Genomic DNA, 24,462 nt, shown 5'->3' with positions numbered 1-24,462 from the left:
GATAGATGTGTGTAGCAAGTAGGGACAAATTGCCTTTGTGGTGGCGAGCAGCATAGCAGGCTACGAGGCGGGGTTCTAGACCGAGAAGACCAGAGTCTAGGTTCAAAGTTGGAGTGGCTTTGATTGGGGAGGAGAACCAAACATGAGAAGATCTACATCCGGATAGAGGAAGCAGCCAACTGTCGCCTTGACATCAATTAAGGCTGAGTATCAAGCTGCTTATGGAGCTGTGTACGAGGTGGTATGGCTGCAGAGGTTACTTGGCTAGAAGGCATGTTCGACGAAGGACAATGGGACGGGTGGACCATCACGAAGCCTCTACGACAAGAGATGCGTTGTCCACATTCCAGCTTTGTGGGTTTGATTCGAGTACTATAGGGAGTGAGGGCTGTTACGTAGGTGTGCCCGCTCGAGATAGTTGTGGCTTTGTCTTCTTCTCTCATAGGGAATTCTGCAGATAATTTAGAGGAGCTAAGCCATGGCATGTTGCCAAGGTATGTAGGCTGGGTTAAGGGCTGAGTGTAGGGCTTGGTTAGGGGCTGGTAAGGTTCCACATAGGGCCAGCCATTGCAAGGTTGGTGAAGGCTAGTCAGGTGATCTATCCAGTCGGATCAGTCGACCAGCTGGGTTGGGTTGAATAGTTCCTACGATATTGTGTGTTAGTTATGAGAGTGCGAGTGTCTTGTGGCCATGAAGAAGAGTCATGTATCTTTGGACCATGTTTGAGATTTGTTGTTGGAGTCCTCAACTTGTTATTGAGAGATGTACTCATGGGTGATGTGAGGTAGCGTGGCGTCAAGATGCAGTAATGTTGGTGCGATGGACGGGACAGGTGCTCGCAGGTCTTGTATTCAATCTCTTATGGTCCTGGCACATGTGGAACTCCAGGTCACAAGCTTGGTGCCCACAAACAGCTCTTCTGTTGTGAAGAAATTAGTGATCTCTTGCTGTCTAGGACCTGAGTCGAATGACATTATTGCAAAAAGTGTGACATATTTGTGGTTGGGGTAGTTAGTGACTCTGCTCATGTTTGTGTAAGCGTGAGTAAAAAGACCATGATGTCTCCATTGGTCTCATATTATCTTAGCATGGCATCAAAACATGCATCTCTGTCTTTGCCTCCTGTGCGTCAGAAAGAGTGCAGGGTCTGAGGTCATATGATGCCATGTGGCTATGATCTTGGGCCCTGCCTTGATTCGGAATCCATGGGACAAGGTCTTGAGTTGACCCATGGTGGCACATACTATGTGAGTGGTAGATTTGTAGGTACCTTGGTGTTATGATGAAGACCCATATTGGTCGCATGTGGTTGTGTTTGGGGGGGGGGAGGGGAGGATGGCAGGTATGCATGTCCTAGGAATAAACCTGCCATAGGTCATTCCTAGTGACCGGATGAACCTCTACTGTGTTAGGTGCAAGAAGAGGTCCAATAAATATCGATATGGTGCTAGGTGATTGGTAGACATGCCCTGCAACTTATGTGTGCCAACTTGCTCATAACCCTCTAGTTCAAGTTGCATAGATGATGAGAGTCTCTATCTATCCATGTCAGTCATGCCATATTTCTTAACTTGGTTTAGTTATGTGATAATCTGGAACGACGCATCCATGTGAATGGGAATGCTGTGAACTTGGCCAAGATAATGTCATTTGGATTCCAGCATCTTTCGAAACCCAGATGGCAACTTCTGCTTGGGTATTGATGAGAACATAAGCGTAGTTTTGCTTATTAAGTTATTATTTTTCTCATTTACTTATAATTTTTTTACAAGTCGCTTACAAACTCCATTATTTCTTTGTTCTTTCGCTTATTTGACTAAAAAATATAATTTATAAGATTCTAGTCTTATGAAGGTGTTTATATGTGTGTGTGTGTGTGAGAGAGAGAGAGAGAGAGAGAGAGAGAGAGACTTATCCAAAGCATCATTATGCTTATTGCAGGCAAAGTGCAAGTGGTGCTCGTATGGAATGCAAGGTCTGAGCTATCCTCAAGTGGGGCCCTTTTGAAGTCTTTAGCTGAGGTGAGTTTGGTGAAGCATGCAGAGTAAGTAGTGAACAAAAAGAAAGGGTCTTTGCTGTTGTATTATGGAAAAATATCTAATTCTTGGTAAGCTCAAGTTTATTGTTGCTCAAATGGCTGCATGGTCTTATTCATTGGAGCATATTACTGATTGTGTGAAGATTTTGGATGGACTTCTGATCTATATGTGTATTTTGTAGTTTTTGTGGGAGAAAGGTGGTTCTAAGAGTGCAAATCCGCTAGTCCATTCAGTTTGGGCCAATTTTCAAACGTCGCAGACCAATGTAAGGGATAATTGTCTCAAATGCCAAATATGTCTTACTTCTTTCTATGTTTACCTTATCCCAGTCTTTAAAGTTTATGCCACAATATCAATTAGTATTCTCACACTGGATAAGAGCTAGGCTTGCAACCAGTCCTAAATGTTTTCTACTGCACACAAAGATTATAATGCATGCTTGCAGTCAACTCCAAAATTTGTTTTTATGTGAGGCAAAGTCTACACATATTGTATGCATGGTTAAATTCATGTGCCAAAAGTAATTAGCATTTGTTGGTTATGTCTCCAATATAGACTTTGTGACATATTATATGCATCAAGGAATTTGAAACTTGTGACACCAACCATTGTTTTGTTAGGGTGTCTAGGGCTTCATAAATATTTTGACCTTACGATGTTAACCATGGAGCTAGCTTCACAAGACCAATTTTGGACATCTCCTTGCAAGACAAAAAATAAGGCTGCTTAGAATAAGTAATAGTACATAGCCAAACCTTTAGAATAATAGAGAGTGCTTGATTTATTACATTGTTGACTGTCTTGGAAAGTTATGGATGTTTTACTGTAAGTGCCAGGTATATTTTATCGCAAAATTAGTCAGGTTTCTTTTATACTAAGGAATTTCAATAGATCGCCTGTACGAGGATACCAGTTGTACAAAACGTTGAACCTTTCGAGTGGCATTTCCAAATTATGGGAGTTCCTTTGGCTGGACATGTGGGGTCAACAGATGTACTAAAATTTCATTATATCTTGTGTTTTGTTTTACTCATAAGAGAAGTCATTGTGAAACTTGACATGTGTAATCAACAAATTTCTGGGACGTGAGGTAGCAACGAATCATGCTCATGACTCATAATAGGTGATGAGACATCATTGTTGCGAAAATCAGTGATGAACCATGTTCTTTGAATTATCCTTGAGGTAATTAGGAGGCTAGGATCATTTAATAGGCTAGGTACCTTAGAGCCTAGAGGTTAACATGTTATGATTTCAAGCTTGAGTTTACACACACTTGAGCCAAGGTATTGGAATCCTTCAGGGAGCCCTTGTAAGTCTCAAGATTGAGAGATCTCGGCTCTCCAAATCTGATGTTAAAAATCTTTGTGAAGCCCTGCATCTAGAGTTCTGAGCCACAGCTTAGATTCAGACGTATCTGCAGCAAATAAGGTCGACACATCTGCATCAGCATATCTGAAAGTCAGCAAAGGTTGCAACACTAGCAATAATATCTGTAGCACTGGCACAAAGTTCAAACATGCATCTACAAGCGGTGGGCAGATCAACGCAATCTGTGATATGATGGGTCATGGAACAGGACAGAATGTATGCTCGTAAGATGTGAGTGGGGCTTGCCTATCTATGAAAACATGGGACATCCTTGCCTCATCTAAATCAACATCTGGCAATAAGAGAGAGTCATCGTGGAAATGCAAAAGTGATACGTTTTGGCGTCGAAGCCTCTAATAAGGAGAGGTTCCCCGCGGCTTGAGAAATCCATGATTCCAGGTATAGGGCTGCGTATGGTGAAGTCTTAGCCTTCTCCCTTGGGTCTCTAGTAAATGTGAGGTCTCTGTTAGAGGTCAAAATCTCCTGATGTCACCTAGAGAGAGGGCCTTGTTTGTGGGTGTGCCCACCCAGTGAGTGAGGCTAGGGTAGATGAGTGAGGGCCACTGTTGTGGGTGTGCCTGCCCCTCATGTGGGGTGGCTTAGGTAGAGTAGGGTTGGCAGGCTACCCAGTGCTGGAGGGGTTGCTGCCCACGTGTGGGGCTGTTCAGGGCCTTCTTGAGGTCTGCTGTGCTGCCGCATGGCAGCCCCTTTTGAAGCGCCTAGGGAGTCAGCTCCCTTGTGCGAGGTCAGCTGGAGGGCAGAGGGCACAGCCCCTTCATATAGGCTGTGCAGATCCCGGTGGAGGGCTAGGAGCAGTCAGCTCTAGAGCCTAGCCTGTCGGCTGGTAGGCCCATGCATTAGAGCCTTGTGCAGCCCTCTATAGGGGGCTGTTTGGGTCGGCCCCCTAGGGCTGTGGGTTGGCCATGTAGGCAGCTGGTCGGCCCAGCCCCTTGCTGGCCGACTAGGAGGCTGGCGGCTATTTGTAGGCCCCCCCCCACTTGAGCATTCATTACATCATTGCAGGGTCTCGGTTGACCAATAGTTGGATGGGCTCAATTACAAATATCCATCTTGGATGAATATGTGTAACCATGATATAGTTTCTAGGTATACTTGAGATGAGTGCATGATACTTTAGCCATACCATGGAGGGGGTTTGTTAGCACTTAGCCCTGGTATGCTAGTTAGGATCAGTCAACACTCAGGTTGACTTCATTGATCAACAATTATGGTTGACTTTGGGGCCTATATTGGCCACCACTTATACTTTTTCATCATCCATTTGCAATTAATTCTAGTTCCTTCAGCTGTTGTGTGCCTCCTTGCATTCCATCTCCATTTCATTGCTCCCTGTACCCAACACACCAACTTGCAAATTGTGTGCTAATGGGAGTGAATCAAACTTTTGATGTCAGATGGATGATAGATAGTCTATTTATGAATTTATGAAGTCCCACCCATTATGCAAACTTTAATGTAGTGAGAAAGAACAACTTGCCTCCATTAAGTCTTAAGGTGTGCAGTTTTGATGTTATTGTCTATACTGATTAGCAGGTTATATTTGGCGGAAGATGGAGGCATCTTTTGGGAGAACAACAATGTTGGGAGCGTGTTGGAGGAGTTGATGTCAGTCTTACGCCTGCTAGCTTTTCACAGGCTAATTTCGAGGTAAGAGGGTTTATTTAGACTTGGTCTGCTTATCATTTCAAAGTCATCTTTGATTTTTCGTTCCTTTCTTCTCCAGGGTGGCATCGAGCAGCCATTGCAATGGTATAAGCTACTTTATGATATGCATCAGTCTACAGATGGGTCAATTGTCATTTATTGTGACAACATGAGCAGTATACACTTGGCAAATAGCCCAGTCTATCATGCTAGAACAAAGCACATTGAGGTGCATTATCACTATGTGATAATGTATAAAACTTAATGTAATCACAAAGTGTATGAATTTTCAAATAAAAACTTAATGCGTTTAGAGAACAATTCTCTTCTGAGTTCCAATTCCTGCATGATACATTATAATATTTAGGGAGGAGTTGTGATTCGTCTCTATTGTGTGGCAGGCTTTTGAATCCTTAATGCGAAAACTCCAGAAATTTGTAAAGCCAGGCAAAGCAGTAGTTGAATTGTATGCTGGCTCAGGCATCATTGGACTTAGTCTTGCAGCTACATGTCAATGCAGGTAACCCATAATTATGTATAATGATATGACGTTGATGGCTTATGTTGAAAGAGTTTTGTATACGTATCAATCTAAATGGGAATTTGTGTACGCCGCATGGATCATGAACATCATTATTTTGATTCACAAAGCAAGAGACCCCACGGACATAGGCAATCATCAAGTTGTCATGCTATACCAAGGTGTATGTATCTGCAGAGTAGAGATGCACACTAGTGAACATGCTGAGTGAGCACGAATGCAAGTGACTGGCCAAGCAAGCTTCAAACACGATCGTTTTACTTTGGATCGTATTTCATACATCTAGGAGGCTAGACATTAGAACGGAGAGTATATTTGTTATGACCCAGTTCATAGCATGAGCCAGCAATAGGATGGGCTTAGGTCCAAGCAGTCGACCCATTAAACAGGGTCTAGAGTGACTTTAGTTGATACTAGTGTGTGGGTGTCCTTAAGGTAGGGACATTCTAGGGTAGGTGTATATATTGTTAGCATTATATGGCATCTCATGTGTAGAGAGAGAGGGCTTTGTTGTGGGTGTGCTCACCATGTGAGAGGAGTAGACCTAACGAGGTGGGGTCACTCGACTTGCTTGGTTAGGTCAAACCGACCGAACCGGACCCTGTGTGGATCAAGGCATCCCGACTTGCTGGTCGGCCTGGTCAAGACAACCCTAGGGTCGGCCAGTCAGCTTGCTCTAAGGAGGTCAACCTGGTTGGGAAGGGCCCTATTTATAGGCTCTCCCTCTCACACTTCTATGTGGTCACTTGGGTCCTCATTGCACGCTTGTATCCCTCAGGTTGGGGCTGTATTTCAGCATATATACAGTTGCCATTGCCTCTCTCTCTCTCTCTCTCTCTCATGCTTCCGCACGTGCACTACTTTCAGATGGTATCAGATGTTGTGGCCCACTAGGGGTCAGGAGAGCGCAGGGCTGACACAGTCCGGGCATTGTGACTTGCCAATCGAAGGGCTGATATGTGATTGCAAGGCTTGGTACAGGGCGATTTGAGGCAGGAGGCTTATGCTGCTGTTCAGAGCAGCTTTGCCCAAGGTGTGGACAGCATAAGTGGTTGGCAGCTTGTTGGAGACGGCAGCAATGCAGCCTCTTCCTCTCTCCCACACGCCAGTCCCGCCTTCCCTCTATTCTTCTCTGCCTTGAGGACAGTTCTCTTTCAAGTTCAGCAGGTGTGTTAGAAGAGCCTTTTGAGAGATTGTTTAGGGCTTCAAGAGAAAGCCAGAGCGTCGACGGAGCTCGATCCATTGGGATACAGATCGTGAGGATGCTTTTCTAGAAGAGCTATAGGATTGGAAGGAGTGAGATTCCAAGGCGCATTCTGCAATCGTGCGAACCATTTCGAAAGAAATCTCTCAGTACTGGAGACCTTTGACCAGGCCTTCTGAGGTGTGGTCCAAACTGGAAGATCTCTATGCGAGGATTCATCCATGAGGGCTGTCACTTTGCAGGGGCAACTATACAGTCTTGAGTTCCCTAAAGGTAGCCTTATGCAGCCATTCCTAATGCAGGTGAAGGTGATTCATGACTAGCTCCTGGCACTGGGTGCTTCAGTAACCTAGTCGCAATTGACTGCCTTGATTATGACCAAGCTCCCTCTAGAGTATGAGATGGTTGCTTGATTGTTGTGCTGCTAAGTCATGACAAGTCAGCTAGACTTCGATGACCTATGCTCCCTTCTCTTAGAGGAGGAATTGGATCTCTTATCTCAAGACAAGTTGAAGAAATCTGTTGATGCTGGTGAGGCATACTCAACAGTACAGAAGAGATGAAGACAGAGGTGCTATGCGTGTGGAAAGAGGGCATCTGGCCAAGGATTGTTGGTCCAATAACAAAAGTAAGTCTCAGGCTGGGGACACTAAGTCGGATTCATTCTCCGACCAGTCTGTCCGACGAGTCTGGTACTCTCAAGGCAGCTACTGCCTTGGACCTCCAAATTACACTAGCTTTCCAAAAGTGAGGAATGTCTTCCCCCACGTGTCACAGCCAGAGAGGGCTTGTGGGCATGATAGTGGGCTGATTGCAACTCCTATCATTTGAAAGTCTGGCAGACAAGGCAAGACTGTGGAGCTATGGATTAGATATGTTCATAGTTCATTGCTTGATGTTGCAGAGACTATGGACGCGGTGTGTGCCGGAGCTCATTGTTCGAGGTTCTTGGACGTGAGGTGTTCACCGGAAGATATTGGGCTTGGTGTCTTCCTCGGATCCTTCCTCTTTTGGGAACTCATGGCAGACCAGTATGGGAAATGAAAGCCGAGGAAATCTCTTTGCCACTCGAGGTGACATTATGTTTTGAGTATCTGGGCTGCAAAGTGCTCTCTCTGAGGTGAATCCAGTATTGCGGTGTTGGAGGGCCCATGGTTGCATCTTCATCAGCTTGCATCTTCAGATCATTGGGATGCAGAGGGGGTGTTAGAGTCTATGGCATACTCATGTGTAGTGAGAGAGGGCTTCTTTGTGGCTGTGCCCGCCCTGTTAGAGGAGTAGGTACACAGTCTTGGGGGGCCAGCTACCTGAGCATAATTGCAAGGATCAAGGTCGACTTTAGGGCTGGCTAGGACAGGCCAACTAGGCCCAAGGTGAGCGCATGGTTGGGGCCCGATTTGGGCACCCACCCAAGTCGGGTCAGTTGGCCTAATTGGTGGGGTCAAATCAACCTAACCTGACCCTGTGGCAACATATATCCGCGTGGAGGTTATGGAACCTTGGCACTTTCTGGTTTTGCTAAGACCTTGTCAGGTGTGGAGCTTCTGATTCTAAGAGTGAAGAGGTGTATTGGCTTGTGAAGGATGTGGGTGGGCGCCAAGTAGGTTGAATTGATTTGCTTTGGTGCTTGGTCTTTCTATTGTTTGCTGAACCTTTCGAGTAAGGGAAGAGGGTTGGTTGTCGCATGAACTAATGGAGTTGACATTGAAAGAGCAACAACTTACAATATTGCAAGCAGAAAGGGCAGACGTTTGGAGCTGTTTGTCATGCTTGGTATAGGCGTGGATGACTCAAGCATGCAGATCATGTTAAATGCCAATGAGTGCATGCATGACATGCAAGTGTGCATGCATGCGAAAGTGCTTCGTAACCAGGCATGCAAGTATTGCATGTGGTCTATGTTGTCAAGTGCTGGTAATGCAGTTGGCTATACATTTGACTAATTTCAACATTCCTTAGGCGCTCCTTTCAGCTTGTCATTCTCACCAATTGCCTCGCCCTCCTGGATCTTGCCAAGGTTTGTTTTCTCTCTCTACATTGGACTTGGTCTGGTCGTTAGTTGTTGAGTGTTTTTCAAAGATGTGGACGCATTATCTTATATGGCTCCAAATTTGTGGTGTGTAGATAAGACATCTCTCAAGTACTTTTGTAACGCTTCAGACTTGTGTGGTTGCAAACAAAGATGGTTATTCTTATGCAAGATTTTGACGGCTGCCACTAATATACAGGAAGATGCCTTGAGCTACAGTTGATATGTGAATACTATGAGTTTCACTAAGATTGAATCTGTCTTGTTTCTTTCGCTTAAGGATGTTAGGGCATGCCCAGATGAACTGAATGGTTCAAGTTCATAGGGACAAGAAATTCAAGATCAATACTCTGTTCGGAACGGTCATTGGAAAGTCCATATAACATGAAAAAGTATGTCCAATGGTTGGATTGCCATGGCATGATGGCATTTGGGAGGTGGTGGATAGATTCACCAAGATGGCTAAGTTCATTCTGACAGAGTACAATTTCTGCTCCACAACTAGAACAAATGTTATTTTTGTCTACACGGGTTACTAGCTGAGATCGTCAGTGTTGTGATCCAAGTCTATGGGTCATTTTTTGGGGTGAGGTCTTGGACACTAAGATGAGCACGAGTTCATATGATTAATCACCTGAATCAGATGGATAGACAAAGTGTGTGAATCAGATTCTTAAAGATATGCTGCGAGCTTATGTCTCTCAGAAGCAATCTGATTGGGAAGGCTATCTTTCCATGGCTGACTTTGCATATAGTAGTGCAAAGCATTGTATCACTAAGTTGAGTCCATTTGTATTCATGTATGGATTGACCTGGATGATATTAAATTATTCATGGGTGATACTTAACTCCTTCTAAGACCCAGGTGAATGCAGGTTTACCCACACTGTTTTGACGATTATTTATCTTGTACTCTACCCATAGACCATATTTTGGTCTCCACAAGATGACAAAGAGATCCATCTATCTAGCTCTGTGTGCATGCATGTGCATACTTGTGTGTGCACGCCTGTGGATTTGTGCACACGTGCACGATTCTTGTTTTGAGACTTCTACACATGACTTATTCTGTAAATTTCACCTTTCCTATGCATTGATCATAGATGAATAAAATAGGGTTGACTGTTACTCAAACACTTGGCAAATATTTGTTAAGTCAGGTAATAATTCTGAAATCACATCACAAAGTAAATTTGTGATTTCTTGGAAAAGTGGCGGGGGGGGGTTAAGGACAGAGTACATGTTTGGATCTTCCGCATGCCAGAACCTTTGTTTGGGATCTCATAAAAGCCTAGTTGTAACTATGGCAGTAATGTGCATGCTTTTATTTGTTTTTCGTTTTCTGCATCCAGGATGACTGCAGTGTTATTCTTCTGTTTTCAGAACAATGATTGAGAGACATCGGTTTTTGAAGTTTTCAGGGCCAGTAGAAAGCGATGATAGTTGTTTAGTTTGTGTGACTGCTGGAAGATGACTGTTTTCTTTATTTTTTTACTCTTTCAAGGTCTGTGAGATGTGTGGAGGTTAATAAAGAGTCAGGAGCATCATTTGAGCAGTCTTTATCAAGATTGCCAAAGCGGTTTAAATCACTAATCAGCTGGCAATGTGCTGATGTTTCAGTGGTACCCCCTCTTAAGCTATCAATGGGCTACTTGTCTTTGTTTGGTTTGTTTTCCTCTCTTGGGTCCTGATGGACTAAATAAAAGGTAGGCTATTTTGCTGCAAGTGGTTTCATGTATAAAAATAATCTAATGCTCTAAATTTTTTACAGAGTCCAATGAACTGGATCAAAGGTTCAGATATTGTTGTTGTGGATCCTCCTCGTAAGGGTTTAGATGCATCTGTTATTGGTGCCCTGAGAACAGCATCTCTGAGAGGCCTAGGGAAGAGCAAGCCTCCATCTAAGGAAAAGATTGAAAAGTACAGCTCTGTCTCACTAACCCTTTTTACATTTAATGCAACTATATGGACATGATTAGTTGATCAGTGTGCCTTCATGTGATAATCTAATCCCTTCCCAAAACTTGGTATCACATGATAACTAGCTTACCTACTTTCAAAAAAATTCACGTCCTTCGATTGTCTGATGATGTGGTGTGCTGGTTTTGTTTGTGTCCATAACCAAACAAGATTTGTGTTCAGAGCAGAATTGAGAAGCGACCATGGATTCTTCGAGCAAAGCAGTCTGGTTTGCAAATTGGAAGTGACTTGATTGAGGAGGATGAGTCAATCTGGCCAGACACTTTAATATATGTCAGCTGTGGTTGGGAGGCTTTCAAATCCGTATGTAGGAATTCTGAGTAATTGTTTTACAAACTTTGTGGTATGTATGCAAGGTCTTTCTGAAAATCTCAACGAGATTCTTATTAGCTTATTTTGTTTGGTGTGAACAGGACTGTACTGATCTAGTAGCAGATGGGGCATGGCATCTTATGGCTGGGCAGGCTTTTAACTTTTTCCCTGGAACAGACAGGTTAAGGTGTTTCTAAGCTGCATTTTATTTGTCAGTTTCCTCTGTGTAGGAGTCAGCTTTCATTCTCTTGTCCGAAATGTCAATGCAGCATCGAAGTGCTTGCTGTTTTCAAAAGGGGCAAAAGGATGGTCAAGAAGAAAATACTTAAAGCTAGCAAGAAGAAGCAAATCAAGCGGGTAGGAGCAAGACAGTAATGGATGTGCCGACTTGACCTGCTGGAGGAAATGCTATTCGCATGTGGTTGACTGCAAGCTTAGTGTAAGTATCTTTACCAACTCCGGTACTAGTGATGTCTTTTTGAATCCGTTTCTTCTTCATGCTTGTGGCTTTCATCATGCTCTGTGTATATGCAGAATGCGTCAGACTATTGTTGTTCAGCACTAAAGAGTACAAGAAAATTTGAAAGAGAAAGGTGGGTGCAGCTAGACACATGGTCTATCCATTTCTCCAATTTGAGTTGGAGCAAGTCATGTATGATATAAAAAGTTTAGACTCTTAAGTGAGGCATATGTTTCAAGTCTTGTGACTTTCTTTCAAACTTTTGGTTGTATCCGATATTTTATCATTTTGTGTTGGTAATAATTTATGTAATATGTATCTATTTATGTCACTCTTTATTGTTTTAAAAATATGCCTTCCTTGCAGTTCTTTACCTCAAGGATATCACTGAGCTTTGATTTGGGAGTGATTCTTCCATTTTTCAATTGATTATGTCCAATTTCTCCAATTTGAATCAGCCCATTCATGCTATGTCCGATTTTCAATGCACCTAGCCATTGTTAGTATTGTAGTACACACAGTTGCATGAAGTTGGACAGTTGCACTTCACGATTTTACACTTGTACCTTCATGTTGATGACCTTGTTTCCTTCTCATTGCAATCTTTTCTTGAACTTAAATTGGAATTGTCGTAGAAGGGGGCTTTGTGCTAAATGTTGTCATAAAAAATCAACTAGCAATTACAATAGGTATTTTAGAACATATGTAAATACACTTCTGTATCTTGAAATTATGTAGAAGCTATTTCACTTTATAAACATTGTTTAAAAAAGTAAGCACAATCGAGATTATTGCATAGGTGAGGAAGTTAATAAAGCTTGTACATCTTATTATCAAGTCGTGATGGTGATGTTTATGTTTTTGATTCCTTAATTAGTTTCTTTGACAGGGAGGGTATCGTGGAGCTTTTGTTTATAACTTTGTTTTGATGCGTATCATCAATACTCATCTCAGGCCTTCATTGCATAATGCACATGGTGTTGAAGTGACACTTAGAATTCCTAGTGGAAACTGAGTTTGTATGAAGGATGAGAGAGCACGAATGGTTGTGAGCATTAGCTTTGTACTTTACTTTGTTGTAACATTCCATGTTTTCATTAGATTGTAAAATAGAGAAAGACATGGCTATCTCTATGGACATCAAAGATGTGGAGAGAGAGTCTTTGTGGAGAGAGAGAGAGAGAGAGAGAGAGAGAGGGTGTGTTTTGCATTAACGTCTTTAGAAGGCCTCGTGGCCTTGAGACAAAGTACAATCAACAAAATAGCTCGTACAAGCCATTATGGGTTGAAGCAAAGGGCTTTGTGGAGAGAGAGAGAGAGAGAGAGAGAGAGGGTGTGTTTTGCATTAACGTCTTTAGGAGGCCTCGTGGCCTTGAGACAAAGTACAATCAACAAAATAGCTTGTACAAGCCATTATGGGTTGAAGCAAAGGGCTTGCTAAGGCCCTTGGTGAGTGTTAAGCTAAGCTAATAATCTTAAAATCTCAAAAACTCTTAAAAGACTCAAGCAAGTAGTGCGAGTGCTCCAAGTACATATTCGAGAGCCGTAGTAATTCTTTGATGAGAGACAAAGATATTGCGTATTTGTAGTTGTCGTGTTGTCTCTCGTTGTAGCAAGGGACATGGATCTCTATATCCGATGAGCCATATCAAGGGTGACACCTCGGGTCGGTCGGTCTTCTCTGAGTAGAGCGATGATGGGTTGGACCTCTATCGTGCGTGCTCTGGTCATCCTTCTGGTCATCCTTCGTGTCGTAGGCTCCATCGCTTTGCGTCGTCTCTTCTCGTTGATCCCTTGTTGCCCTCATATTAGCTATCTCCTCCTCCTCTACTCCAATGTGCCTTGGAGCTGACTTGAAGGCATAGAAGTTAGTGACGTGTGTCTGTGCTCCGTCTGCATCCTGTGGTACTATTGTCTCCTGTTGTTTGATCTGATGTGAGAGAGAGAAAGAGAGGTGTGAAAACTAGGCGGATGGCATTCTTTTTGGTCCTTTATATATATATAGAGAGAGAGAGAGGTGAAAACTAGGCTTTCTGATAGCATTCTTTTTGGTCCTTTATTTTGATGGTGGGCAAGTTGCTTACTTGTATAAAGATACAATGATCTTGACAAAATTTATCTCAACAATTTCTATATATTGATGTTAGACTTTAATTGTCGTATCAAAAAAGTTGTGCTTGAAAATTTTTCACAAAATCAAGATACTAGGGTTAATAAGTTAACTCTTTCTCTATTTCACTCTTTTTGTCTTATTCTATCTTTATTTTTGCAAAATGTATCTATGATATAGAGCATACCACAATTGGTTTTCTATGTGTGTCTTTTCTTTTTCTTATGAAAATCCAAGTGTTATGAGGGTGCTTGACTATACCTCAACAAGGCTTTTTACAAGCATTAAATTATAGTTGCTAGATTGCACTATCCTCTGCTCTCTTGTTTCAGTTGGCCTTACCTCTCTCTCTCTCTCTCTCTCTCTCTCTCTCTCGTGATATCATTGACTATGTCTACACAGTTTTCTAGCATGGGTTAGGATGCTCGCTTAGTAGCTCCACTCTTTTGCATATTGTATTAGGTTGCATATTGTATTAGGTTTTTCTTCAGTCTCATATACCCATCGATCTTTTAGTAGCAGACTTTAATAAATTCTCTCTCTCTCTCTCTCTCTCTCTCTCTCTCTCTCTCTCGCTTGCTCAACTCAAGTCCTAGCTCTACCTCTCACGTCTTGGCTGAGTCGACATTCGCAATAGCTTGAAAGGAGCCTTTGGCACAGTGTCAACCTTGTACTGTTGTCGTCACAAAGTGTCAAAGCAGCACCACAGTGTCGCCACAGAGTGCTACAATAACTCGAAAGGAGATCTTCCACCACAGTGCTCTGTTTCGTTTTATAACAGTGTTGCTGTTGTTATTTTTCAACGTTTTATAGTTTGACGACATAATCTGCTGTTACATTGCTCTACCAAAGGTTGCTGCCCTCTACACTAGAGCTATTGCTTTTGACCTTGTATAGTGGCAATCGTCTGCAACTCCCTTTGGCTCAAGTGCATGTGGTTTTTCTCCCGCAGCTCGTCTTGGACAATATGGGTAGCAAGAAGGTGCCTAGCCCCTCATTGCCTCATATTAGATTAAACACATAGGTTCTAAGTGCAATAGCAAGTTGAGGACGTCGAGTAGGAAACACAACTCCTCTAGAAACTCACAGGGCAGAGCTACACAGGCGTCTAACCACTCTAGAAGATTAAGTCGACAAGCAACTCAGTCGTCAATTGTCAAAGCGATAAATGAATGCATTCTTGAAGAACTTGATAAGTAAGCCGTCATAAATGAAGTCATCAAAGCTTGCAAGGCTTCTCCACCTACTTTTTCCTTGGCTAGTCTACAATTAAAGATCTAATTCACACCAAAGTACAAACAACTAAGAAGCTAGTGTGGAAGTTGGTACAAAGGAAAATAAAAATTGATATTCGGGAAGAGATGAAGGAATATGAAGCCAGACGTGGCAATGCATTGAAGTTAGAGTACGACGACTCCTTGAACGTTGGGACAGTCTTTCAGTGAACCTCATGGATGGTTGATGATGTCAGAGCACAATGCCTAGCATTGAATGGATGGACACTCCAGGGGATAAGTTATCATTACGATCAAGTCCAGAGATATACGGATTAAGCTTCTTCAATAATCCTACAAGTTGAAAGAGACTATGGTATCAATAGCTGAGGAGCTTATGCGAGCTCGATTAAAGAATAAAGTAATGGAATTAGCCAAGGTTAAGGCTGCTAGGAAAGATGGAAAATGGGCATGCCGTATTTCATGAAGGCATAGCAATCATCAAAGAGTTTAAATCCAAACCAAAAGACTCTCAATTGTAGATTGATGTATGGCTGGCCGATCATGTTTTTCAGAATATAAACTAATGTATAATTGATCATGTTTTTCTAAATATTGTGTAGATACTAGTAATTGGTGCTGCTTTTCACTCCTTTGGAGCTTTCATGTGATCTTCCTAAGCATATGTACTAGCTGTGTTTTTTTGTTTTTCGAAAGACTTGTGGGTCTCTTGTGGACATAAATAGACTCTCTTATCAAGACAGATGATATAATCACATGCCTTAAGAAGTAGATAACACAAGTTGAATGGGATGAGAATGATATATGCAGTATCAATCAAAGTGGCATACAAGCACAAGTCTACTTCAAAGGGAGGGCAACAAGTTAAGATCTTGAGACAAAAGCATAAACTAAGGGGCACAAAGATTTGGATACTTGAGGAGCTCACTCAAACAAAGAAATAGTGAACTCACCAATGTAAAGGAAGCACATAAAGCAGTCAAATAGGCGATTTATCGAGATGGGCAAAGCATTGATTAGGAATTTTAAATCTAAACCCAAAGACTCTTAACCTTAGATTGGTGTTGTAAAGGCCACCATATGATAGTATTAAAATGTAGTTATGCCCTATAATAACTCAAGACGATCCAAGCCTTGTGCACTCCCCTTACTCTTTGGCTATCCAGATCTAGACAATCACTTTTTGTTGTACTTTGTCTCATAGACCCGTGAGGTCTTTTGCAAATGTTAATAGATCTTTCTCTCTATCATTCTATGTTTCTCTCTCTCTCTCTCTCTCTCTCTCACACACACACACACACACACACACACACTTACTATTCCTTCATTGGTTTGGTCACTTGCTAATTAGATCTCCCCTCGACAACCCCCCCCCCCCCCCCCCCCCCGCCCCCCCCAAACCCCTCTTTCAATTTCTCTCCCTAGTATTTCCCTCTTTTCACCCACTCTCCATTCATTTCCCTCACTTTTCCCTTCCTAAATGTCCCCCTTTTTTCCCCTTATTTACCCTTATTTCCCCTTATTTCTCTTTTCCCCTTAGTGGCTCTACTTGATTTCCTTTAAAATTTTAATTTTTTTCATTATTAGAAAGTTCCCCTCCAACCCTTTTCCTTCCCTTTTTAATAAAATTTCCCCTTTCTTTTGTTTACTAATTTTCTTCATTATTCACCTACTTCTCACTAATTGTTTGTGCTCTCTCTCTCTCTCTCTCTCTCTCTCTCTCTCTCCTGTTTTCTTATATATTTGTTTCCTTAATTTCTCATTATTTTTGTATTAAAAAAAAAAGGGTTCTCACTTATCTTTGCCTTCTTTTACTATCATTTCACTTTTTTACTCCCTTTAAAATAGATTTCCTATTTACCCTCCCTCTTTATAAGGTGTGATATTTATTGAATAGCTCTCTAACTAAAACTACAAACACTCTACCCTAACCAACCCTCTTCTTCTCTCAAGGTATTTCTTCTTCATACTTTTCTCTGTAAACATTACTTATCAAAGCTCTACTGCTCACATTTCCTCTTTTATAAATAATTATCACCCTTTAATTATGCTACTTCATTTTTTGGATGTTTATTTCAAATTTTACCTACTCCACACACACACACACACACACACACACACATTTTTGTGTGATGAAACCACTGTATTTATATCAAGAAAAAGTTTTTACAATGAGAGTAGTCTAAAGAAAAGACTATTTTGAAAAATCAAAAGCAGGGGAAAGCACCTCCAAAGATGATACATCCAAGTCATCATGATGACAAGCATCATACGGAGATTGCCGTAACGATGCTCTAAAAAACTCATAAGGTTGGAGCAATGGGAAGGATCTTATCCCAGAAGGAGGTGAAGAAAGCGCGAGATAGCCCATCCTCGCCAGGGCATTTCTGCCCATCGATGGCCATCAAGGCCTCCAACATCTCGTCAGTAGTGAACGGTGCCAACAACGTCGCCTGCATGCTGGGCTGAACCAAGGCTGGAATATGCCTCCACACCTCCTCGCGGGAGTGCGAGGGGCAAGCTGCTCCTGCTGGAAAAGGGTCCTGTAGAAGTCGGTAGCCAACCCCAAGACCTCACCCGGATCAGTAACGATGTGCCCCTCCGCTGTCCTCAGACTCCGTAGCTGATCACCTGCTGCTCTCTGGCCATGCGTCCTGAAGAACTCCCTGCACATCCGGTCGCCCTTCCGAGCCCAGAATGAGAGGGAGGCGTGATAGGAAAACTCTGAACGACACTGTAGAGTCTCCTCAAGAAGGGCTCTGGCTCGAAGGGCCTAGATCCGAAGCTCCTCCGACCCCGGGGCTGCCTGCTGGTGTCGCTGAATGGAAGCGAGGTCCCTACGAAGAGCTCTCTCTGCCCCACCACTCCTGTCGAACCTGAAGGGCTGCGAGCTCGCAAATTTGGCTAGACTCCTGCAAAGCCTGCACCACCGAATCAACCAGATCCACGCACTCGCCCCAATCTCTGTCCCAAAGGCTACCGATACTACTACGCACGTCCTCCCTCAAGAAGATGGAGTCGAGGATCCGGCACGAATGGGGAGGAAGGGACTGAGCTGCTGAGTCTAGTGATAAGAGCACTGGCGCGTGGTCGGAGAGTGTCGTCCGTGGCAATATACCCACCTGACCACCTCTGCTGATGGCCCAATCACTGACATAAAATGTGTCCAGTCTCTCCAGGAGTCTGCCTCCTTCCCTGCGGAAGCCCCACGAGAAGTCCAAGCTCCCGTGCCATAGGCGGAAGGACGGGTCTCTCCAGCTGTCCCTACCTCCTGTCGCGAAGATAAAGGAGTCCCAAGCGGACTGCTCTGCCTGAGCCATACCTGTAAACTCTGGTCCTCTGCCCTGCTAGTCCTCCAAGGTCTCCAGATTGTTGAAGTCACCTCCAACAATCCAGGAATCCATGTCTGGGAGAATCCCTGTAAGTGTCCTCCAGAAGGTGGCTCTGCATCGGAGGTCTGTGGGAGCATAGATGTTGAGGATCCCTATTTTGGAACCCTCCAACTCTAGGCCTACCCAAAGGGCACAGCCTGAAATCAATGTACCATGACCAAAAACTCCCTGGGCTAACTGCTCGCACATGGAAGTACAGACACCGCCACTCCTCCCCTGTGCGCCGATCGAGGGCTCCCAATAAGTGTGAGAGCGTCCAGGGAGAATCTTCCCACAGCTACGGGAATGAGCCACTGAAAGCTTGTGCTCCTAGAGCAGAAGTATATCCAAGCGACCAATCACTGCTGGCTGAAGTTCCTGTCTCAAGATGAGCTTCCTAGGACCACGGGTGCCAGAAGAATGAAACCCGTTCACATTCTAGGAGACAAGGTGTAGGCTCATGGTGAGGGCTCATGGTGAGGACTGGTAGGCTGCGAACAACTATCTGCTCACGGCAGATGTCGATGAAGAAGCTGACATGTCGGAATGGAGGCGCTGACGCTTATGAGAGGGTTTGGAGAGGGAGGCGGGATCGTCCTGCCTGTTCTTCAACACCTTTAGTAAAGGCGTAAGGCCTTTAGTACCATGAACAAATGCTTTCTCGAGCCAACTCGAGATCTCTGAAGTAGTCATCTCGTAGAAGGCTCGGAGTTTCTGAGGGGTCCAGGCTCTGACATCCTGGGGTAGGGGCCACGACAGAGGGGGCCTGAGGATCACAATCAATCTGAAGCATTTGGTGGCGCAACGCCACCGCAGGCGCACGTCACCCTCGGACCACTGAGTCTCGAGAAGCTGTCAACCGGACAGGCCTATCCAGGAGCAAACCTGAGCGTGCGTCTGCTCTCTGAGAGCCTCCCAGACCGAGTCGTCTGTCCAAGTCTCGGTGCCGTCGCTAAGGAATGTGAAAGCAAAGCTAGGGCCATCCCTCAGGGCCAAGGCTGTGATCTTCCCATCCGCCCCTTTACGAAGCAGGAAGATACTGATGTCGAGACAAGCAGGAAAGGTCCCAAGGTCGGCCACATCCAAGTAGTCCCAGGGGCCAGATCTGTAGAAGTCGCGAGGAAGCTCTCTCTCCTGAAGCTGAGGCCCACCAGAATCTGCAACTGAGGGGCTAGCAGACAGGGAAGACTGCTCTAGTGGTGGTGTAGATTCAGGGTGACCTGCCTGTGGAGGGGAAGGGGGAGGTGGCTGGGGGGTAGGCAACTCAGACTCCACGGAGGCGACTAGCGGGGGGGGTGGAGGAGGGGGAGTGGGGGCTGCCCGCAGCTGAGGAACCATCGGTACAGCTGACACTGCAGGAGAGCTGAGAGAGGCGAGGGGGGGGGATGGGGCTACACCTGGGACTGGGGCGGAGAAGGAAGAGGAGGAGACTGAAGAGGAAGAGGCGGGGGCTGATGCTACGGGTCAGGAAGAGGGGGGTGCGCCTGGGGAAGGGGCTGGGACTGAGTGGAAGGGGGCTGGGGAGCGGAAGAGAGGGGGACCTGAGGTTGTGGAGGGCAGGCTACCGTCGAAGAAGAAGCTCTCACAGGACCCTCCTCTGCCTCCTTGCCTTTTTCGGAAATCTTCTTATTCTTTCCTCTTTTCCTTCTGACCTCAGTCCAACCGCCAGCTATCTCTGGACCGGACTCCGGCTGCCTCTGCTCCTCCTGACGTGGCTGCCCGGAGGGGGGGGGAGGGGGCGGAGGGGGAGGGGGCGGGGGGGGCCGAGAGGAACTGGAGAATCGTGGACAAATAGCAGCCAGGTGCCCAAAGTCGTGACACCTCAGGCACTGGCTTGGCTGTCCTGTGACTACCATGCTCTGGGTAATGCTGTCGGCATCTGTCACGATCTCAATCACTACAGGGAGAGACGCAAGGTCCGCCACAGCCACACGGACTCGAGGGGCTACTACCGTAGTAACCGCGTCGGTGAAAGTGTCATGCATAACCCAGCCAAAGTGGGAGCCCAGGTCCCTGACAATCGGCCGCAGCTCAGCAGCAAGGCCTGGAAAAACTAGCGTCACTGGGTGGCGAGGTATGCGGAAACGAGCATCAAAATCCACTGCACTGAATCCACCGTACCAAGGGACTATCATAATGATCTTTCCATCCACGGATGTGGGGGAACCAGCAATCAGGTTGCTCGCCGCTCTCGCAATAGAGAGTTTAAGCCAGAAGATGCCCCTTCCCATAAGGGCCACCTCCTCAATGTGGCTGTCCTCTAGCATGAGAGTGGACTGGAACCAGTCCCTGATGGCTGATCTGGAGGGGGAATGTCCAATGACTCTGCCATAGACAGAGGTAAGGGCAAAGTCATTGGCAACCTCCTGTACCCGAGATGATTGTTGCTCTGTCAAGATAACGCGGTAGGCATCTGGAGAGGGAGGGTCCGACTGGGCCTCCGGTTCCGGGCAGGGAGCCGCCATACCGCCAAGACAAACTGCGAGACCTCCGATGAAGAAGAGGCTGCCACCCAAAAAAGGGGGGGGGGATAGACGAGGGGGGTGGAGCCTGGGTGTGATGAAGAAGGGTGAGGCGAAACGGGACGAAGCGAGTCGGGTGGAGGAAGCGGAGGCGCAGGCGGGGGCGGAGGCGAAGGGCGGAGGTGGGAGTGGAGGCGGGGGGCGAAGGTGAGGGGGAGGGATGGCGGTGGAAGCGAGGGCGGGAGGCCGGGAGGCGGAGGGAGCGGGGGTGGAGAGCGGGGGTGGGGGCGGAGGATGGAGGGCGGGGGGGGGGGTGAAGAGGCGAGGGCGGGGGACGGTTGAGGTGGGGCGGGGCGGGGCGGAATGGCAGGGGGGGCGGGGCGAAAGGGCAGGAGGGGCGAGGGGGCGGGGCGGAAGGGCGGGAGGGGCGAGGGGTAGGCGGGTGGGGAGCGAGGGGCGAGGGGGGGCGGGTGGAGAGCGCAGCGAGGGGGGCAAGGGGCGAGGGGGGGCGGGTGGAGAACGAGGCGAGGGGGAGGGGTGTAGCGAGGGAGCGAGGGCGGGGAGCGAAGCGAGGGGCAGGGGAGCGAAGCGAGGGGGGGCGGGGAGTGAAGCGAGGGGCGGGGGAGGGCGTAGCGAGGGGGAGAGGTGAGGCAGAGAGGCGAGGCAAGGGGGACAGAGGGCGCAGCGAGGGGGTGAGACGGGAGGTGGCGGGGTGAGGCGAGGGGCGGCGAGGGTCAAGGGCGAAGAGGCGAGGGGGTGAGGGCGGCCGAGGCAAGGGTGAGCAAGGGGAGGTAGAGGCTGCGGGAGAGGGCTCGCAAGAGCAAGGCAAGGACCAAAAATTGTTTACGTTCCAAAAGTTCATGGTTGAAACTTTTTGAGATTACCTTACTAAGTTCATTGCCATTTATTTAGATGATTTTTGTGTCTATCTCTCATATATAATCATCTTGGATACCTGGAGAAGGTCTTTCTGAGATGCATACTTGTATCTCCTTGAATCCAGCTAAGAGTGTGTTATGTGTCCAATTTGGGATACTACTCAGCCATATTATTTCCAAGGATGGATCAGAATTGAGCAAGGTAAAAAGCCTCACAACTTAACTCAATTGCGTTCTTTTGTGGGATTTATCAGTTTTTATCACAAATTCATCAAAAAATTTGCTAGAATTGCAGTGCACTTGTATGAATTAACAAAGAAAGATATTAAGTTTGAATGGAATATTGAGTTGACTGTAGTTTTCAAGGATTTGAAGAACCAAGCTATGGCTATTATTAAATTACACGGCGCAGCGGAACAGAAAGTGAAAAAGAATAGAGGGTACACAGCAAACTGGAGATGAACAAAATTTTCCTTCAATACTGATGTAGTACAGATGATGGCTCCATCCACCCATGCACTCCCACAATGGAGCTTAGATGGCGGTCTAAACAGATACTAAATGAAGAGCTACTAGTTGGAAGATCTCTACTGGAAGATTTGATTTGGTACATGGACTCGGGAGGTCACCTCGCTATGAGGGTGGTAGTCGGATCAACGTAGCCGGTGGAACCAACCTAGACGATGAAGCCAACTAGTCGACCTAGTCAGTGGAACTGACTAGTCGTCCATGGAATATTTAGGAAAAATTCCCTATACCATCGCCTCGAGGGCTCTCACCCCCGAACCCCCACCAGGGGGGGCGCTGGCCCCCAGGACCCAGCAAGAATAAGGGGCTCCCACACAATCACCTTTCTACCATCAATGGTCTCATTGGATAGACCTCATCTTAGACCTCATCTGACATGCAACATCCAGTGTCCCAGGCTCACACATGGCTTCTCCTCATATGGGGGCCTTACAACTTGAGCACCTGACCACTGGTGGTTACCAAGAGGGTGACATTGAGCATGTCTAACAGCTATACTAATTATCAAGAAACCAAAGTACGATGTTATCTTCCATGTACATGTGGATGCTTCTATTGGTTATGCTTTAGGCATTATTTTAGCTCAGCCAGAAGACTATCTAGTATATTATGCTAGCATGATTGCTAACACCTACCGAGTTAAACTATAGAACTTCTAAGCGAGAAGCTTTGGGAATGGTATTTAGTGTGCAAAATCTAAAGCACTATTTACACGGTAACCAGTTTGTGTTCTATGTGGATCACCAAGCCTTGATTTACCTTATAAAAAATAATGTCATTCAAGGATGACTTGTTTGTTGGATGCTTCTACTATAGGAATTCAACTTCACAATCATTCACAAACTAGGCAAGAGGCATGTGGGAGCTGACTATTTGTCAGGTTACTAGCACCCGAGGATACACAAGGAGTTAATGTGGAATTTCCAGATGCTGAATTGTTTGCAAGAGATTATTGTGAGAATGAATATGCCGAGTTGATGAATTACTTATCTAAAGGCACATTTTAAAAAACCATGCCTCGAGAAATATTCGAGCAACTAGCTTTAAAGGCTTGGAAATAAAATTGGTTGGTGGGCAACTATATCATCAATATCCAGATGGAGTTCTATGGTGTTGGGTTTTATCACATGAATGAGCTATTATGTTGCAAGAGTGGTGGGAAACCTTGTTTAAGGATGCTTAGAATAAATGCATGCAATGTGATGTTTGTCAATGCACTGGATGGTTATTGGCTAATCAGCCTATGCCTTTACAAACTACAAGGCCATGGGAAGCTTTTCAATGTTGGAGTTTGGATTTTGTTGGCCCTTTTAAACCAGCTGGGTTTACAGAGAACAAATATATCATCATTTCCATTGACTATGCTACCAAGTGGGTAGAAGCTAAGGCACTCCAAGACAACTCCACTTGGAGTACTGCTAAGTTCATCTTTGAAAATCTTATATGCAGGTATGGATTCCCTTTTCAACTTGTTAGTCATCAAGGGACACGTTTCCTCAATGATTTGATGCAGTCACTCAAAAGAGAATTCAAAATCATGCATACAATCTCCACTACTTACTATGCCCATGGTAATGGTGAAGTCGAGTCAGCTAATCAGACATTAAAACTCATCCTAGACTAAGACATGACAATCAGCTAAGGGTGAGTCTGATGCAAAGCTCCACTCTACTATATAAGCTTATAGAATTGCTTTACAAGGTGACTACCAATCTTACAACCTTGGTATGGCCATTGGCTTAGAGGCAATTTCTCTCTTAGAATTTATTGTTTCGAGTCTTCAAATTGCTTCCTAGCATCACTTAGGTGAGACTGAGGCAATCAAGGGGCAATTGCATTAGCTAAGCCAACCGAATGAGTTACGTCTTTAAGCTTCTTGGTCATAGTTGGTAATACAGCATAGAAGGAAGGCTTGGCAAGATAGACACATTGTGCCTAAGTATCTGAAGAAGGATATGCTTGTGTCACTTTATATTGCTAAGTTGGGGCCTATCCAAACCCATTTTAAGTTGGGCTAGAATGGACCCTACTAGCTAGTGGAAGCTTTTGACAATGGGACGGTTCTAACTCGTAGATTTAGAAGGCAATGTGTTCTCCGAGTTGTACAATGGAAGCAAAGTAAAGCCATGCCGAGCAATGAGTTCTTTAGACAAACAAATCTCTGAGATAGATGACTCAGTTGTGACAATGCCTCGCTGATTTTTTCAGAGGATTACACGCCAATTAGCTGTTTGGTCATGGTGGATCAAATGCATCATACTACACCACGTGGCAAGA

At 45.3% G+C, this 24,462-nt stretch overlaps 1 protein-coding gene across 2 annotated transcripts in view; it reads left to right on the top strand.

The window, feature by feature from the left end:
- The window catches only part of LOC147899072 (S-adenosyl-L-methionine-dependent methyltransferases superfamily protein), a 28,698-nt gene extending 16,792 nt beyond the window's left edge, over positions 1-11,906 (top strand). Inside the window, exons 7-16 of one of the 2 annotated variants that reach the window (XM_087378063.1) lie at positions 1,942-2,021; positions 2,221-2,304; positions 4,965-5,078; positions 5,477-5,595; positions 10,354-10,471; positions 10,621-10,769; positions 10,997-11,132; positions 11,243-11,322; positions 11,411-11,580; positions 11,676-11,906. In XM_087378063.1, coding sequence (XP_087234189.1) covers positions 1,942-2,021; positions 2,221-2,304; positions 4,965-5,078; positions 5,477-5,595; positions 10,354-10,471; positions 10,621-10,769; positions 10,997-11,132; positions 11,243-11,322; positions 11,411-11,516 — 986 coding nt within the window. In that variant the 3' untranslated portion in view covers positions 11,517-11,580; positions 11,676-11,906. Of the gene's footprint in view, positions 1-1,941; positions 2,022-2,220; positions 2,305-4,964; positions 5,079-5,476; positions 5,596-10,353; positions 10,472-10,620; positions 10,770-10,991; positions 11,133-11,242; positions 11,323-11,410; positions 11,581-11,675 lie in introns of those variants that run through there. The other variant, XM_087378064.1, reaches the window with a different exon arrangement.
- Positions 11,907-24,462: the final 12,556 nt, after the last annotated feature.

Source organism: Dipteris shenzhenensis, chromosome 8 (assembly GCF_047967505.1).
Source record: "Dipteris shenzhenensis isolate YYH24624 ecotype China chromosome 8, Dip_SZ_1.0, whole genome shotgun sequence".
NCBI classification, from domain to species: domain Eukaryota; kingdom Viridiplantae; phylum Streptophyta; class Polypodiopsida; order Gleicheniales; family Dipteridaceae; genus Dipteris; species Dipteris shenzhenensis.
The sequence above is the reverse complement of the archived record's forward strand: the minus strand, read 5'-3'. Positions and strand labels throughout refer to the sequence as shown.